The sequence below is a fragment of the Hyperolius riggenbachi genome, chromosome 9 (genome assembly GCF_040937935.1).
Source record: "Hyperolius riggenbachi isolate aHypRig1 chromosome 9, aHypRig1.pri, whole genome shotgun sequence".
NCBI lineage: Eukaryota > Metazoa > Chordata > Amphibia > Anura > Hyperoliidae > Hyperolius > Hyperolius riggenbachi.
Genome location: NC_090654.1, coordinates 230,978,907 through 230,997,322, shown reverse-complemented (window position 1 = coordinate 230,997,322; position 18,416 = coordinate 230,978,907). Strand labels below are relative to the sequence as shown.

General features: G+C 46.3%; 2 protein-coding genes across 4 annotated transcripts in view; one reads left to right on the top strand and one right to left on the bottom strand.

The window, feature by feature from the left end:
• TMEM62 (transmembrane protein 62) overlaps positions 1-1,194 on the bottom strand; it is a 71,907-nt gene extending 70,713 nt beyond the window's left edge. The window contains exon 1 of one of the 2 annotated variants that reach the window (XM_068254149.1): positions 800-1,194. In XM_068254149.1, coding sequence (XP_068110250.1) covers positions 800-1,006 — 207 coding nt within the window. In that variant the 5' untranslated portion in view covers positions 1,007-1,194. The remainder of the gene's footprint in view (positions 1-799) is intronic. The other variant, XM_068254150.1, reaches the window with a different exon arrangement.
• Positions 1,195-1,509: 315 nt separating this feature from the next.
• UBR1 (ubiquitin protein ligase E3 component n-recognin 1) overlaps positions 1,510-18,416 on the top strand; it is a 171,566-nt gene continuing 154,659 nt past the window's right edge. For both annotated transcript variants that reach the window (XM_068254146.1, XM_068254145.1), the window contains exon 1: positions 1,510-1,657. In XM_068254146.1, coding sequence (XP_068110247.1) covers positions 1,583-1,657 — 75 coding nt within the window. In that variant the 5' untranslated portion in view covers positions 1,510-1,582. The remainder of the gene's footprint in view (positions 1,658-18,416) is intronic.

Below are 18,416 nucleotides of genomic sequence, written 5' to 3'. Positions count from 1 at the left end.
GGGAATGCGGCGGTTTAGCGCTGGTGAGCGTTCTGAAGCGAATGCTGAGGTAAATTTAGCAAATTTTTTTCGCTTCATACTCTCTTTAAGTTCCCTTTAATGCTGCCTCTAAGAGACCCAGATTGAGCCTAATGCTAGGTACATACTATACAATTTTCTGGCTGATTTACTTTCAGATTGACTATTTCCGATTTGCTTTCCAATAGATTTTCCATAGAAGTGAACAGAAAATCGATTGGAAATCAGATTGGACCTGTAGGAAATAGTCGATCTGACAGTAAATTGTATAGTGTGTACTTAGCATTAAAGGTCAACTGACCTGAGAGAGGGATAGGGAGGCTGGCACATTGATTACCTTATTGATTACCTTTAAAACGAAGCCAGTTGCCTGGCAGTCCTGCTGAGCTTTCTGGCAATAGTAGTGTCTGCATCAAACACCCGAAACAAGCATGCAGCTAATCTTGTCAGACTTTTAGTCAGAAAAATCTGATCTGCATGTTTCTTCAGGGGGTATGGCTAAAACTATTAGACGCAGAGGATCAGCAGGACAGCCAGGAAATTTGCATTGCTTAAAAGTAAATACATTATGGATGCGTCCATATCCCTCTCAGGTCAGTTGTCCTTTAAAAAGTCCGTGAAAAACCACTCCCACTTTTAGACCACACCCCTCAGGCCACACCCACAAGCCGGTATTTTTTCACCCTAAAGGTGGCAACCCTATCCCTGACCAGGGCATATGGGCACCAAGTTTGCTGTAATTTTCTCTGCACTGATCTGTCCTCCCTTTACCTTATCTCACCTGTACAGCCCAGAAGATATTGTTCAGCTCCTTCCCCGGCCATGGGGCGGCGCTGCCCCCTCTTCGCCTGGCAGTGAGTTGAGCCCTGCGACCTGTACTGCTGTAGCTGCCCAGCATGAGAGCCAGGAAGACAGCACACAGCAGCCCACATACCATCTTCAGCATCTTGCCCCTAGTACTGCCACTAACTACACTGACAGCACACATTCAGCCCAGCCAGCGCCACCCCACTGTGGGCAATGCTGCTACTAACTACACTAACAGTACATACAAACACAGCCCAGCGCCGCCCTACTGTGGGCAATGCTGCCACTAACTACACTAACACGCATAGCCTAGCACCGCCCCACTGCAGGCTACACTGCCTCAGCGCTTCCGCATCCATCACTTCTGCACTTCTCACCGCTTCCACAGAGCTGACGTCAGGCTAGACAGAACTGCGACACCCTAGCCGTCCTGTCAGTGATTCGCTGGTATTGGGAGGACCCTGCGTTGCCCTGACTTTCTTACTTTTTTGTATGAAGTAAAACATAACGTAACCTTTTCTTCCCCGGTATTTGTTCCCTAAGAAAACGGCCGTTGCGTCTGATATCAAATAATAAGAGTGAAATGTTTCCTTTCCATATTTGCTCAGCTCTGTGACTAGAGTCCCTCTAGCGGGGAGCTTGCGGAACTTCGCTTCTACTATAAGGCTCTGGAGGTACGTATGACGTTTTGGCCACGCCCCGGGTCGCTGGTAGGTAGCGGTGTGGCGGGCAGTCTGGCAGGTGTGAGGCTGGGAAGATGGAGGAAGCGGCGGCAGCACCAGCAGCTGGAGAAGAACCAGGGCGGAGCGAGGAGCAGCCAGTGCGCACTCTGGTGAGAGCAGCAGCCTTTGTGTACACTCACATGGCGTAACATGCATTCTCACGCTGCATACAGAACACTGCTGAGCCTGCATGAGCTAGAAACTTGTGTGTTCCTGCTGCTGTCACTCAGACAGGCAGAGGGGGCAACTATGTCTGCAGTCTTCATCTAAACCTAATGTAGCTCTATGTATCATGTACCACATGGCATATCTTCCCTAAATGTCCCCAACCACCTGGTGTGTGCAATACTTACCAGTACCACCATTGTATGCATGTTTTCCAAGCTTGCTTATTCCTTTTAAGTAATTAGTGTCATGTAACTTGCCTAACGCAGATTGATGGCGGCAGAGTGGCTCTCTTGTACCTCCACGCTGCCATATGGCGACCTATTGCGAGGAGCGAGATTTGACGCATTGAGCTCCTGTCACTTTATATGGGGCTGCAGTGATTAGCCTGCCAGCCAGTGATTGGCGCTGGCAGGCTATCTTTATAACTTATATGAATGAAAGTATATAGTGCTGACATCTTATGCAGCGCTGTACAGAGAATATCTTTGTCACTTAACTTCGGAGGTGCTCACAATCTAATCCTTGCCATAAGCATATGTCTATGTATGAATAGTGTAGTGTATGGAATCAGTGACGTATCTAGAGGGGTGCAGGCATGGCTCTTGCCATGGGCGCCATGCCTGCCCCATGCTGCATCACCATGCCTTCCCCGGTGTTTACTCGTCACTCAGACCTTTGATCAGCAGTGACCAAAGAGAGACAGTGCGCTCGCAGAGACTGCGGACACAGAGAACTTCATATGCAGAAGTGATGTCATTGGTCACTTCCCGCATATGAAGTGTGCCACATGGTTACTCTGTGCCTCCTCTTTCTCTGGTGGCCTGTGATCTGAGGTCTGTCAGTAATGGAAAGTTCATTGACACCAATGCAATGCCCTAATGGGGGAAGGGAGGAGGGCTACCTATACTAAGAGGAGCTTAGGAGGAAAAGGGAGGGAGGGGAGCTGGGGACACCTCACTACCTACATGGGGGGTGGGGCTACTTATACTGGGCACCTCTGGCTACCTTCACTGTAGAGGATACCTCTGGAAACCTATACTGGAGGGACACCTCTCTCCTAATATTGGGGGCACATCTGGCTACATAATACTAGGGGGCACATCTGGCTATCTATTAGTATTTTTGTGGTGTTTGCCATGGGTGCTGCATTGTCCAGATGTGCCCCTGTATGTAATGTAGTTTAGGGACAATTGAGGGGGGGGGGGGGATAAAGAAATGCGAAAAGTCTCTATTTGTAGGAAGAAAAGGAGGTAAAATTCATTTGGGTGGTAAGTTGTATGACCGAGCAATAAACCGTTAAAATTGTGAAGTGCCGAATTGTAAAATATGGCCTGGTCACTAGGGTGGTATAAACCTCTGGTCCTCAAGTGGATATGCATGTTTTTCAGGCTTGCTTATTCCTTTTAAGTCATTAGTGTCATGTGAGTTTGTTTTGCATGAGCTCTTGTTATGTAAAAAGGTGCTTTCCTAGTGCTAATAACCATAGGTTGTGTGTTGCTTGCTGTATCAAAGCTGAAATGAGCAGTTTCGATGAAAATCTCGGGCAGTTGCTGAAGATACTTGCTTGTTTACGTATTGGCTGCAGTAAAAAGGAGTGCCTGAGAGAGCTGTGATATCAGCAGAGCAGCCTGTCAGGACAATTTAAAGGTCCCTACACATGCTTTACAATAGTTGCTGTAAACAAGCAACCTATGTTGCGGAAGCAACTATACGGGTGACAAAAATTAATCTATTTGATGATGATGTCCGCACACCGATATTGCTAATGACCAACTCATATAAAAAAAGACTTAAGTGGGGAAAAAAAAAGGATACTTACCTTTGGGGGGGAAGGCTCTGGGTGCCATAGAGCCTTCCCATTCCTCTCGCAGTCCCCTTGTTCCAGCACCGTCGCCTCTGTTGGCAGTATTGGTCAAATACTAGTCTGTTCCGCCACAGGAGGCTTTGGAAGCACAAGCGAGCACTCGCATTTGCACAGTACGTAGCTGCCTGTCTTCAAGAGCCCTGTAGTTCCCAAAGCCTCCTGTGGCAGCAAAGTTAAAGGGGGGGGGGGGGGGCAGCAGTGAAATGAGGGGGACTGTGAGAGGAACAGGAAGGCTTTTTTTTTTTCACTTCAGTATTAGTTTAAAATTTGCATGCGGAAGCAACATTTTGCACAATATGAGCGTGTTCAGTAGAACAATGTAATTTAAATGACATTGTACACGTGGCCAGCTGCACGATATTTGCCTAACAGTCGTCAGAGTTGATCTGCCGGATGGATCGGGCTTAATGTTTGATATCCGTCTCTCGTCATTTTTTTGTTTGGCCACATTTTTTTTTCTTTTAACACGCAATACCGCAAAATCTGTCATTTTTTGGATGTTTCAAATTACTTTTGTAGGCCAAGGGTTAGGAGTATATTCTGGCATATAAGACTACTTTTAACCCTTGAAAGTCATCTGAAAAGTCAGGGGTCTTCTAATACGCCGTGTGTCATTGATGCCGGGTGATACGCCCTATCCTGTTACCGACTCTCAGATCTCGCTGCTGAGGACTGTAGTGAAGCGGCGCAGGCGCACGTGCGAGATCTGAGAGGCAGAGAAGGAGGTAAACAGGATACAAGGGTGGGCAAGAAGTATGAAAGAGGTGTGTTTTATGGGCACAGCGCAATCTATTCTATAAACGGGGAGACAGGGAGAGTCGACCAATCCAACTAGTCAATCACCTATATCGGTGATGGCTAACCTTGGCACTCCAGCTGTGACAAAACTACAAATCCCATCATGCCTCTGCCTCCTCGCGTTATGCTTAGAGCTGTAGAATATTGCTATGCCTCATGGGACTTAGTTTCACCACAGCTGGAGTGCCAAGGTTAGCCATCACTGACCTATATGCTGTTATATACTTGGTACCACATACAATACAGCTCCAATATCTGTTCATACATAGCACCAGTATTATTTTTTTTTATTTGGTGTGCGTTGGAAAGGGGGGAGGGGGGTAGTCTTATACAGTGATTATATCCCAAACTCTATATTTTAACTGGAAAAGTTAGGGGTCGTCTTATATGCACAGTCGTCTTATACGCCGGAATATACGGTCATTAGTTCCTGTGCCAGGGCTTATATCAGTGTGACTGTAATACTGCTTGGTGCAAGTTCATGTGATCAGGGTTCTCTGGCTGTAGGATTGTATTAGTCACTGACATTTAAGAGGAACTGTAACCCAGGATTAAACCTCATCCCTATCAGTAGCTGATACCCTCTTTCCCATGAGAAATCTTTACCTTTTCTCAAATAGATCAGGGGGCTGTATTGCTGATATTGTGGTGGAACTGATACTGTGGGAGGGCCACAGTGTGATGTCAAAACCATAGTTGTGACAGTGTGCTGTCTGTGAACCTCTTTACATTGTGGGGGAAAACTGCTTTTTTAAACTGCCAAGCAAGCAATATCTCCCTCTGTGCATAGAACTCTCAGTAACCAACATTCCGTACTGATCACCTGGCTGAACTAAAGATGTCACCACCAGTAATGCATTTCGGAATTTAAATCGGGGAGAGAAAATAATTTTACAATGGGCAAACACTGACTAAATCTATAAATGAATATTGTAAAAAAAAAAAAAATGATCCATCTTATTCATTTTTACTATGGTGCCTCTAGAAGTTCCCTACTGTTTCTGCGTTGTTTTAATGTCTGTACTGTATGTGCAGAATATTTCTTACTCTTTACACTTACATGGAAAATGATGGTGCTGGTAATGAAATGCAAATACTTCTCTGAGATGATGCAAATTTTCATGCTAATGTTATAGGTTGTCTGAAGGCAGGAAACACACTTGTCTATTTTGGTGTGCATTTTCTGCGCTGAAACACTCGTTTAAACTCCTATTAATCAATGTTCTAGTTTATACTTGAATGCATTTTTGGGCGCAGAAAACAAATTCTTCGTATTGTGTACAATTTCTCTATCAGTTACATTAGCTGCTGTGAAAAAACACGTGTTTTTTTCTGCATACAAACACACATGGTGTGCAGAAAACGCGTATGGAATTTTCAGTTCTTAACCAAAGAATCGTTTTACATTTTTTTTTTTTTTTTTTTAACAAACATTGCACTGTATTTATAAAATTCGATCGTAAATACCCCGTTTCCCTAAAAATAAGCCCTACCCCCAAAATAAGTCCTACCGGCAGTGTAAGAGGAGGAAGGAAAGCTTATACAGGAGGCATTATTAGATCCTACTGTACCTGCTCTTCTCTACCTTCGTTAACTTTAGGCGGTATTTTGATGGGCTTCTAGAGCACAGGGTGCCCAGAGTAGGCGATAAGTCACTGGGGATGTTGGGGCTGCACATACAGTAGCTGTTCCGTGCTGATGGCCGCACTGTGTGTGACAGCATCTTGTGCCTGTGATGTGGGGCTTACACTACCGGTGCATGCAGCTTTTCCTCACTGCACTGTGGCTATGCACCCCCTACCTTGCAATCCAGAGGAGGAAGAGGCAGGGACAGTGCAGTGCCGATTGCGCACTGTTGCTGTCATCACAGCAAGGTTATCAGCTGTGTGCAGGGGCAGGGCAGGTGCCTGATCAGTACCATACATTACCGTGCAATCCAGTGGTGTGGGAGCTTATACAGGAGGCATCATTAGCTCCAACCTGTTCTTTATGGTGTTCATAGAAATATAAGGCATTCCCTGAAAATAAGCCCCAGCACATCTTTGGGAGCAAAAATGAGTATAAAACATTGTCTGTCTGATTTTTGGAGAAAAACGGTATTGCATTGAAGGATCGTATCTCATGAAAATATCGTTAATGGGCACCTTAAACCATAGTCCCTGAATAAGCATACAGATCAGATGTTTCTGACTGGATTTGCCGCATGCTACTTTTAGGTTGTGATTCAGACACTACTGATGTGTGAAAATCAGCAGGATACCAAGCAACCGGTATTTAAAAGTAGATGAATGTGTTAGCCTCCATATCCCTCCCACTTCATATTTCCTTAGTGCAAATCTTTGCAACTTAAAATGGACCAATCAAATGCAGCAGCGGTGGCATTTGATTGGCCTGTTTTCATGCAGCATGTGTTTCCATAACAGTAGTATAAACAATTACATTAGCTCAGAATTATTTGTGTGTCATTGCCCTTCCCTAGATGGCGCTATGCACATCAAAAATATTGGTTTCTATAGGCAGCAGCTGCTGAGAAGTGTAGGCAACACAGCTATTGCAGTGGTCAGCATTGTAAAACTTCATATCTGCTTCAATTAAGCCTAATGCACACCATACAATTTCCCATCAGATGGGTCGAATAGATAATTTCTGACAGGTCTGATCTGATTTCCGATCGTTTTTTGGATCGATTTGCATAGAAGTGATCAGAAAATTGATCAGAAAAACGATCGGAAATCCGATAGGATCTGTTGGAAATTTATCTATAGACCCATCTATCTGATGGGAAATTGCATGGTGTGTACCAGGCTTTACTTTAGGCAGGTTTAGGCTTGCGTTTAAAAATCGGGCCACCTTCTGTTTCCGTATTAAATCTGCTTAATCCAGAAAATCACAAACACCACGAATCCCATGCAGAAATTTCTGTCACAGAGCATTGGGAACCTTCCTAGCCAGCCCCCCCCCTCTCCCTGAAATATAGTAAAGACAAGTGTGTTCCCCGCCTTGCAGAAATGTACACAATCCTGGGAGTGACTTGGGGACATTATTGTTGCTGGTCAGATCCTTCTGCTTTCTGGAGTTATCACCTGTTCTGTCTCCTCCTCCCTCTTTTCCTCTGTCTACACTACAGTAGACCTGAAATACTGGCAAAGCAATGTGGGTATGTGTGAGGAATAGGAAATCAGTGCCCCAAGACAGTGGCGCAAAAAGTAACTGTTTATTAAAGAGGCACCGTAACATATAGTAGAATGTAGTACATTACCGTATATACCCGCATATAAGCTGAATTTTGGGGACAAAAATGGTGTCCCAAAAGTGGGGGGGTCGGCTTATATGCGAGTCATGTGTGTAGTGGGTACACACACACACACACACACACACACACACACACACACACACACACACACACACACACACACACACACACACACACACACACACACACACACACACACACACACACACACACACACGAAAAGGCTGTCCACTGACGGCTGCATAACCACCCCAGTCATGTGCTCACTCTGTACTGCAGGTACAATCAGGTGGCCGTGTTCCCCTTCAGTGCACCGCCAGACAAGATTGTCTGACAGCTTTGTCGTGCCTGCTGCGTCTCTCTCTCTTCCCCAGAGTGTCTCCGCAGAGTTATGCAAAGTGGTGCGGCATCTTGTCTTGCCGCCGAGACTCCTCCGTAACAGAAATCCATATCAGTCTCGTCTCTATGATCCTAGCCCCACATTACACAAGGTGCCACTAGAGAGTGTCATAGCAACGAGACTGCTATGGACTTCAGTTATGGAGGAGTCTTTGACTCTTGGCAGCGGTGGCCCGGAGATAAGAAGCCAGTCCACTTTGCATATGCCTGCAGAAAGACTAGAGGGACAGATAAACACAAACAGACACTTCAAAGCTGCCAGACATTTTCTGGTGACACGGTGGGGGGAGTAACACGGCCACCTGATAGTGAAAAAGAAACCACGCCACTGCATAAGTCTGCGGAGACACCCCGGGGGGGGGGGGGGTTTAGAGAGTTAGAGATGCAGGGGACACTTCAAAAGCTGCCAAACATCCTTGTTTGGTGGTGTGCTGGGGGGCTACACGGCCACCTGATTGTACCTGCAGCACTGAGCACATGAGTGGGGGAGGGGGGGGTCAAGCGGTAGGCAGCAGATAATTTTTTCTTTTATATTGTGATGGGTGCTGCACTCGGAGGTTACTACCTGGGGGGGGGGTCATGCAGCCTTCAAAGCATAGCTTTCTCTCATCATACTCCAGGACAGCTCACCTGAGATTACCATTGAGTCCCTCCCCTATGGAAACAAATGCAAATTAATTCAATTAATCGATCGAGCCCTTGGTCTCGCCCTATATAGCCAGTCCCCTCCTTCCCATCATCAGTTCTTCATTTGTTTCCACTCACCCATGGACTAGTGCAGTGTTTTATTGTTTTATACACCGTAGGGGCGCGTGCTATAGCACCTATGGTGGAGATAGGGCTTTTTTTCCCCATGAGAGAGCAGTCTATGCTTGTGTGGGCAGGACGGATGGAGGTGTTGGAACGCCTGGGGAGGCAGAAAAACACTACCTGTCGGCGCTGAAAGCTCTGGAGGAGAGCCGGAGGTGTCCTCTCTCATGGCTGCCTGTTCAAAAGTCTAGGTGCGGCGTCTTCCTGGCCGAGGCTGGAGGTCACGTGGGCGCGTTCCGGTATCCGGAAGGGAAAGCGGAATGACGCGCGGAAGCTCCGCCCACCGCAGTACGAGTGGTGGTTCAGCCGGAAGGTTTTCTTTGACCTCGGGAGGCGGGGCTGAGAGCGGAGATCAGCTTTTAAGCTGCGGGGTACACGTGGACGCTGACACGCTGTCTGTGCGGACATGGAACAAGCGGAGGCCACCGCAGACAGCAGAGTACCAGCTGCGGATGAGACAACTCAGCAGACTCAGGTACAAGACAGCTCTGATCCCTGCACAGGTTACAAGGAATGGTTTGGCAGGGTGGAACTGACAGAGATTGTTTGTGTTTTTTCTCTTACAGAAGCATGCAAAGTCAGCTCAGAAAACAAACAAGTGCTCTAAATGTGGAGATGTTTTACCACCTACTTGTTCTAGATCCTCATGTGACAAGTGTAGGCATAAGGGGGATTCTAGCACAGATACTAATGTGGTAATGATAGATTTAATGAGGTCAATGAAGAGAGAATTGACAACCACATTTGCAGCCTTCAGAGCTGCTTTCCCCACGCAGCCACAGCCCCAGCCTCAGGTGCAGGTACAGCCCCAGGCCCTCCCCCCACCCCAGGCAGTAGTGGTCAGCACTGATTCAGTACCAATACAGGGTCGGACACAGGCTGAGGAGCAACCACTGGTACACGGTCCGCAGCAGCCGTCACAGGTGTTGCCTACGGTTTTTGGGCTAGTTGAGCCTGACTCTCCCAATGAATCTTTGGAGGAGGGTTCGGGGGAATCGTTTGAGGATGGGGAGGCTAGAGATTCAGAGGGCCAGACAGCCTCCACATCTAAAATGGCCAGGTATCTGTTTAGTGTGGAGGATACAGCAGAGCTTTTAAAGGCTGTATACGAGTCCGAGAATATCCAGGACTCTACTCCAGTCACATCGGTTCAGGATGATATTTACAGGGGACTGGAGGAAACTGGTACCAGAACGTTTCCGGTGCACAAATCTATTAAAAGTGTGATATCAGCTCAGTGGAAACAGCCTGAAAAAAGATTATTCATACCAAAGTCGCTTAAGAAAAGGTTTCCCTTTAAGCAGGAGGATCAGGATGTATGGGGAAAGTGCCCTAAATTAGATGCACCATTAGCCCAGTACTCTAAATCAGCAGACTTATCCTTTGAGGACGCGGGCAGTTTAAAGGATCCAATGGATCGTAAGGCAGAAATTCTTCTGAAAAGGGCATGGCAGGCAGCAGCCTTTGGGTTTAAACCCGCCATTGCAGCCATCTGCCTGACGCGCAATTTGGAAAAGTGGATGCGGGGGTTAAAGGCACACTTAGTGGCAGGTACCCCACATGAAAAGATCTTGGAATCCCTACCAGTCATGTCCAGGACAGTAGCTTTTTTGGCTGACGGGGCCACTGAATCTTTAAGGTCCACAGCCAAATCAACTGCTCTCATAAACTCCGCTAGGCGCGCAGTGTGGTTGAACACGCGGAGGGCGATGTATCCTCCAAACATCGGTTATGCGCTATGGAGTTTGAGGGGCAGTTACTGTTTGGCAAGGACTTAACTGACATACTTGAGAGGTCCTCAGATAAAGCCAAAAAGTTCCCAGACAAAAGGAAAAGGGATACAAATAGGTCCTTTCAGGGGAAACATTATTTTCCCAGACGAGATGGAGGCAGACAGAGCTCGCAGCAACCACAGCACCAAAGAACAAGGAGATGGACTTATAATGCAGGCAGGGGAAAGTCTACCTTCCTGTTCAATAAGCCACAGCCAGCCTCTGCAAAGCCTGACAAATGACGGAGACTTACAGGTGGGGGGAAGGCTTCTTTTTTTTTTCAAGCCTGGCAGAAGATAACAGGGAACAGTTTTATTTTAGAGTTAATAAGGAATGGATACAAAATAGAATTCCGGGCCCAGCCCCCCAGAAATTTTGTAATTACAGGAACTCCCAGGGACCCAGAAAGAGCGGTAGCTATTCAATCCTCTGTGATAAAGTTGTTACAACAGAGGGTAATTCAGAGGGTTCCAGTTCAGGAATATTGCAGGGGGTTTTATTCCCGAGTATTTGTAACTCAAAAACCGTCAGGGAAATACAGAATGATCCTCAACTTGAAACCCCTGAACCCTTACATTCTGGAGAAAAGATTTCGGATGGAGAGCGTCGCATCGATCCGCAATTTGATTTGGCCAGAAGCGTTCATGGCCACCTTGGATTTGGAGGACGCTTACCTCCACATCCCTATCCATCCGCAATTTCAGAAGTTCCTGAGATTCGCGGGTAATTATAGGGGACGCGGTATGCCATTATCAATATCGCGCCCTACCATTCGGAATATCCTCCGCTCCGAGGATATTTACGAAGGTGTAGTGAAGCCGTCGGTCATCTCCATCTCCAGAATGTAAGGGTCCTGCCATACCTAGACGACTTTTTAGTTCTGGCAAATACAGAACAAGCGTTAAAAGAAAGTTTACAGCTCTGCATCCAAACCCTGGAGACGCTAGGATGGATAGTCAGCAGAGAGAAGTCATGCTTACAACCCACTCAAACAGCTCTATTCCTGGGGTTAATATGGGACTCAAGACAGGAAAAGATTCTGCTACCAGAGTCAAAGGTAGACAAGTTGATGACAATGGTGAGACTACGAATTAGCCCCGACAGTTTCCTTACGACAGACAATGACCCTGTTAGGTCACATGACGGCAGTAATCCCGGCGGTAGAGTGGGCGCAAGCTCATATGCGGGAATTACAGTCATGCTACTACAGACATGGGACAAACAGAAGGCCTCCTTGGACAATCACTTTGTCCCCCCACAGCCAGTATTACAGTCACTCCATTGGTGGTTGGATGCAGACTGGCTAGCCAGGGGTCGTCCCTGGATGCAAAGAGATCCAGTAAAAGTTTATACGGATGCCAGAGCATGGGGTTGGGGAGAGCCCACTGTCAGGGGCATCAGGTGCAGGGGCAGTGGTCTCCGCAGCTCAGTCAGAAGTCATCAAATTTCAGAGAGCTGATGGCTGTCAAATTGGCACTACAGTCGTTTCAACCTCAGTTATACAACAGAGAAGTAACGTTGTTTTCAGACAATATGGTCACAGTTTCCTATATCAGAAAGCAGGGGGGAACCAGAGTACAGAGTCTCAGAGAGTTAACCATGGAGATCTTAGTCTGGGCAGAGGAACAGGTGACGTCACTGACGGCAACTCACATACAGGGGACCCAGAACCGTTGGGCAGATGCGCTCAGCAGGTCAACCCTGACGGAGCAGAGTGGCAACTGAATCAGGAAGTGTTCGATCAGATAGTAGCCAGTGGGCAGACCAATATTGGATCTGTTTGCCACTCCACAGAACGCAAAGACAACAGATTTCTGTTCCCTACATCCTTCCTCTTCAACAGACCGGTTGGACGCACTAACAGTAGAATGGCCGACAGGCCTATTGTACGCCTTTCCTCCGTTCAACCTGATCCCAAGAGCCCTCAACAAGTTGAGACACTCACGTTCAGAGGTGATATTCATAGCACCCCGGTGGCCGAGAAGGGCATGGTTCCCGTTTCTACAGACCCTAAGGATAAGGGGCCCTTGGCACTAAGGAGCCAGGCCAGACTTATTAATGCAGAACAGTCAGCTACATCCAGACCCGGGGTTTTTCCAGCTCACAGCCTGGATCCTGAGAAAGGCAGACGTTTGAGTGGTTAGGATTTTCACAGAGGGTTATTAACACTCTGTTAAGATGTAGAAAAGAAAACACACGAAGAATTTATTCCAAGGTATGGAAGGTTTTTTGTTCTTGGAAAGAGAAAAATAGTGTCAGATCAAATGACACGAGGTTTATTTTAGAATTTTTACAGGATGGCGTGGACATGGGGTTGGCAGTCAGCACCCTCAGAGTCCAGGTGTCAGCATTATCAGTTTTTTTGGACAGGCAGTTGTCCACTGAGTTGCATATAAAGAACTTTCTAAGGCAGTGGCCAGATCACAACCTATACCAGTAAAAGTGGTACCTCCCTGGAGCCTATCACTGGTTCTTGATTTCCTGATGTCAGATGTTTTTCAACCAGCAGATACAATCCCTATTAAGCTGCTAACATTAAAGGTAGCCTTCTTAGTCGCCATTACAACAGCAAGGAGAGTGGGAGACATACAGTCCTTATCAATAAAAGATCCTTATATGATAATCCACCCAGACAGAATAGTCTTCCGGCCAGACCCAACATACCTACAAAGGTAGTCACAGGGTTCCATAGAGCTCAGGAAATTATTTTACCATCTTTTTCCACAGATCCTAAGAATGATAAGGAAAGGAGGTTGGCAAATCTAGACGTAAGACAGGCGATTATTACCTACTTACAGAGGACACGGCAGTGGAGAAGGTCCAGCCATCTGTTTGTTTTATTTTCAGGTAGCCGTAAGGGGTTACAGGCTTCAAGAAGTTCCATAGCCAGATGGATCAGGGAAGTTATAGCTTTAGCTTATAAGGAGTCAGGTAGTGATATACCCACAAACATAAGAGCACACTCTACGAGGTCCTTGGCAGCCTCCTGGGCAGAAAGATCAGGAGCAACATTAGACCAGATATGCAAGGCAGCTACATGGTCGGGACATTCGACATTTGTGAGGCACTATCAGTGTGGAGTTGCTATCCAGCCAGGATCAGGCATTTGGACGCAAGGTGCTTCAGGCAGTCATCCCACCCTAAGGTAAAGAGTTCTTGCTGGTCTCAGGTGAGCTGTCCTGGAGTATGATGAGAGAAAGGCCGTCCTACTTACCGGTAGTAGTGTTTCGGCGAATACTCCAGGACAGCTGCCTTAGTACCCAGCCCTAATTTTGCGTATGTCAGAGAAATAAATAATTAAAGACAGAATGGGTTGAGCTAGATACTCTTCTATTGAACTGATGATGGGAAGGAGGGGACTGGCTATATAGGGCGAGACCAAGGGCGGATCGATTAATTGAATAATTTGCATTTGTTTCCATAGGGGAGGGGACTCAATGGTAATCTCAGGTGAGCTGTCCTGGAGTATTCCCCGAAACACTACTACCGGTAAGTAGGACGGCCTTTTTCTTTTACCATATATTGGAGGGGTGCATCAGGAGGGGGAGGCACTAATGACTATCTTGAAGTCCATAAATGCACTTTCTTCCCTCATCTTATGCCAAAGTATGCGACAAATTCTGCACAGTGGAGCACTTGGGGGTCGGGTTATATGCGGGTCGGCTTATATGCGAGTATATACAGTATTTAGAATATCTAATTTTACTGCAATTTTCTGGTTTCAGCATCAAACACTTCTTATAGCTAAATATTGCTGTGCAGTGTATGTAACCACACCTTCCCAGTGATGCTTAGCCTAAGCTGAATAGATAGGTGGAAGTCTTCCCCTCCCCCCCCCCCCCCCCCACCCCCCCCCCCCCCCCCCGAGCATTCTGGGAGACCAGGTATATTTTGCTTTGGAATTTGGAAAGAAGCAAACATCCCACAGAGATCAACTGCCGGTACTAAAGATGTTGCCACCTGTGATAAATGTAAGTGTAAGTCCTTCGTTTCTGGTTCCACCGACTCCTCGACTCTGACTCCTCTAATTTGCATATAACAAAGTATGCAACATAACAGGCATTTCATGGCTGCCCAAGCCTACGAATTTTAAAGCTATATTAAGATAGCATATGCTCTTGAGATCAAAAAGCAGGAAGCTGACATTTTACCCTGTCAGCCATCCCATCCTGTCATTGTTAAGATGATTGCCCCAGCATGTCGTCTGCATAATAAGATTCACTGGAGTCCCATATTAGCCAGGTTCCAGCATGTAGCCCTGCCACCTTGCAGAAAAAGACCTCTGCCTTTTCTATATCTGATAGAGAAAAGGCCAGGTTTCCAATGAATATTAAACAATGTGTTTGGGCATTCTAATGCAAGATGTTTAATCGCCTTGTCGTTTTTGTCTGGGGACACGGGGGTCAAACGCCGGAAGCCAGGTAATTCGGGGTCTTCGGGGCGGCTTCGCAGGACATGACACGTCTGTAACTATAACTTTTTTAGTATTTTTTTTTTTTCTCCAACAATGCTGCAGGATTTTTAGATTAAGATTGAGATTTTGGTACAGTTGCTCTTTAAATCCACTGTTACTTTTGAACTTAAAGAGTAACTGTCAGGCTGCAGAAGCTAATTTAAACCTCTATTCTCCTGTGTTAAACAGTTTAGAAGGAAGCCCAAAAGCCATTAGTGAAGATAAAAATCTGTTACCTTTGATGTGTGCTTATCTTAAAGGCTGTTATAGACCCATAAGGACGCAAGCCGCATACTAAACTGCAAAGCATTCTGGGGCCCTCCCCTCGGCTGCTAATGAGACGTTACAGGAGCTTGTAATCAGTCCAGCGAGTAGCACTGATAAATATCTGGGCAGAGTACTCTGCAGGAGTCAGCTATTGTTCCTAGCCACATGGCTCATTAATATTCACTGCACACTGTGTTGTTCAAGTACGAGCTGATCTGTGATCAGGAAGCAGGCAGGACATGACGACACATTTGACAGAAAAACATGGAGCCTGCCATGAGCTGTCAGGAGCATCTATCTCTGCATATACTATATACAAATTCTGTGAAATCCAAACGTGGACAGTGAAATGCATATGTAATGTAAGTACAGCCAATCTTTAGCTACTGATATGTGTTTATTTTCTCTGAGACCTTATACCTAACAGCTCCTCTTTAAAGGAATACTGTAGGGGGGTGGGGTGGGGGAATGAGTTGAACTTACCCGGGGCTTCTAATGGTCCCCCGCAGACATCCTGTGCCCACGCAGCCACTTGCCGATGCTCCGGCCCCGCCTCCAGTTCACTTCTGGAATTTCAGACTTTAAAGTGACTCTGTAACAAAAATTACAACGTTTTTTTTCTACCATCCTACAAGTTCCTAAACCTATTCTAATCTGTTCTGGCTCACTGCAGCACTTTGTACTATCACGGTCTCTGTAATAAATCAATGTATCTTTCCCCTGTCAGACTTGTCGGCCTGTGTCTGGAAGGCTGCCAACTCTTCCGTGCTGGTATGTTCCTCTATGCACACTCCAGTGTGTGTTTTATTTACATAAGCCAGCAGCTTCTCTGCTATCTTATCAGTGATAGAAGAGAGCTGGATAAAAATCCTCCTCTGTTAGGCTGTGAAAGTAGCTGGCTGACACATACTGAGGAATTACAAACACAGGCACAGGCAGAGCTGTCTGCAGAAAGCCTGTAATGTTCAGTGCATGGAGAAGAAGGGGACAGAAGGTAAACACACAAATGATCTTTTGAGATTCAAAAGGAAAGCTGTTTACAGCCTGCTTGTGTATGGATGTATTTTCTATGTGTGGACATATTGTACATCAATCTACTTCCTGTTTTGGTGGCCATTTTGTTTGTTTATAAACAAACTTTTTAAAACTGTTTTTGACTACTTTTAATGCGGCGGGGAGCGGCGAAATTGTGACAGAGGGCAATAGGAGATGTCCCCTAACACACTGGTATGTTTACTTTTGTGCGATTTTAACAATACAGATTCTCTTTAAAGTCTGAAAACCATTGCACCTGCGCTGCCGTGTCCTCGCTCCCGCTGATGTCACCAGGAGCGTACTGCGCAGGCACAGTATGGTCTGTGACTTCAGCGGGAACGAGGACACGGCAATACAGGCGCAGTGGTTTTCAGACTTTAACGCCTGAAATTCCAGAAGTCAACCAGAGGTGGGGCCGGAGCATCGGCGAGTGGCTGCAAGGGGACAGGATACTGTCCACACACAGTATTCCTTTAACAATTTAGGGTCCGAAAACAACTTATTTTATAAAATCAATGATTGAGGGGGTATAAATGGATATGTAGTAGTACATTTTTAAAATAAAAGTTAAGAAGTGTTGCATTGCCTTTTCTTTTAACACAATGTAAACATTCGGAAATCAAGGCAACCCAGTTCAGTGGTTTTGAAGGTGACTGCTCTTCCCATTTTTGACAGGGAGCATGAGACACAGTTCCAACTGTCCTGTGTCCTGATCGCCCCTCCCAGCTGCGCTAGGCTTGAAATCTCAAATTCAAAATAAAAAACAAAACAAAACAAATGTGCCCCAAAACAGCAGAAGGAGAAGAACATCAGAAATCCCATCATGCTTTGCACAGCATCAGGCGAAAAATGCCCAGGCAAATTTCTTCTGTGCAGCTAAAAATGAGGCTTGGGTAAGAAAAACCAAGTTCTGATGCTGTGAAAGTGTTAAACGCCAAGCCTTTTCAGTGCTGCTGAGTAGATTTTTAATCTAAAGGTTCACTTTAAGCCTCACAGTGATGGAAGAAAAAACAGTCTGTCTATGTAGGCTTTGGACTGTACAAACACGTTACTCATGTCGTGTCAGTTCAGGTACACTTTAAAGCAGGGGTCTCAAACTCAATTTACCCGGGGGCCGCAGGAGGCAAAGTCAGGATGAGGCTGGGCCGCATAAGGGAGTTCACGTGTCCCCGCCGCAAAACGAGGGCTGCAGAGCCCAGAAATCGCCCCGGGGGCAATCCGCCGGCATTTCCTGGAAGGGGCAGAGCTTTCAGCTTCAGCTCTGCCCCTCCTGACGTCAATCGCGGCGGATCGCCGCCTCTGCCCGCCCACTCTAAACAAAAAAAAAAATTGGGAAAATAGGAAAAATTGCCCGGAATCTTCATACAGCCATATTACGGCTGTATAGCGATCCCTGGCCAAAGCGCTGCGGCTGCGTATGGACCCCCTGGAAACTCTGTCAGGAAATGTATTGCTCTTTCTTTTGATACATGTAAAATTACACTACCGTTAGGCTTGCTACTAAAAGTGACATTTACCGCATTTAAAAGTATACTATTTTCCTTCGAAACTTTAAAATCGATTTTCTCAAGAACTATAAGGTCTTTTTGAAAAATTGTTTTTTCCTCTTATTCCTAATGATCTCCTTAACATATCCTGCAAATTTAGGGTTTCTAGCATTTAAGGTGGATTTGCTATTAACCATTAAAGTCGGCGGGTTTTTAAATGTGTATTTTTTTCCTTTGCAACTTTAAAATCGATTTTCTCAAAAACTATAAGGCCGATTTGAAAATTTTTTTTTTCCTCATGTAGCCACTGGGGGCCCCTACAAGCTCTGGGGCCACAAAATATTGTATCGCGGGCCGCAAATGGCCCGCGGGCCGCGAGTTTGAGACCCCTGCTTTAAAGGGAATGTCCAAGCAAAATAAAAAAATATGAGTTTCACTTACCTGGGGCTTCTACCAGCCGCATGCAGCCATCCTGTGCCCTCGTAGTCACTCACTGCTGCTCCAGGTCCCCTGCTGGCAGCTTGCCGACCTCGGAGGTTGGCGGGACGCATTGCGTACATTTT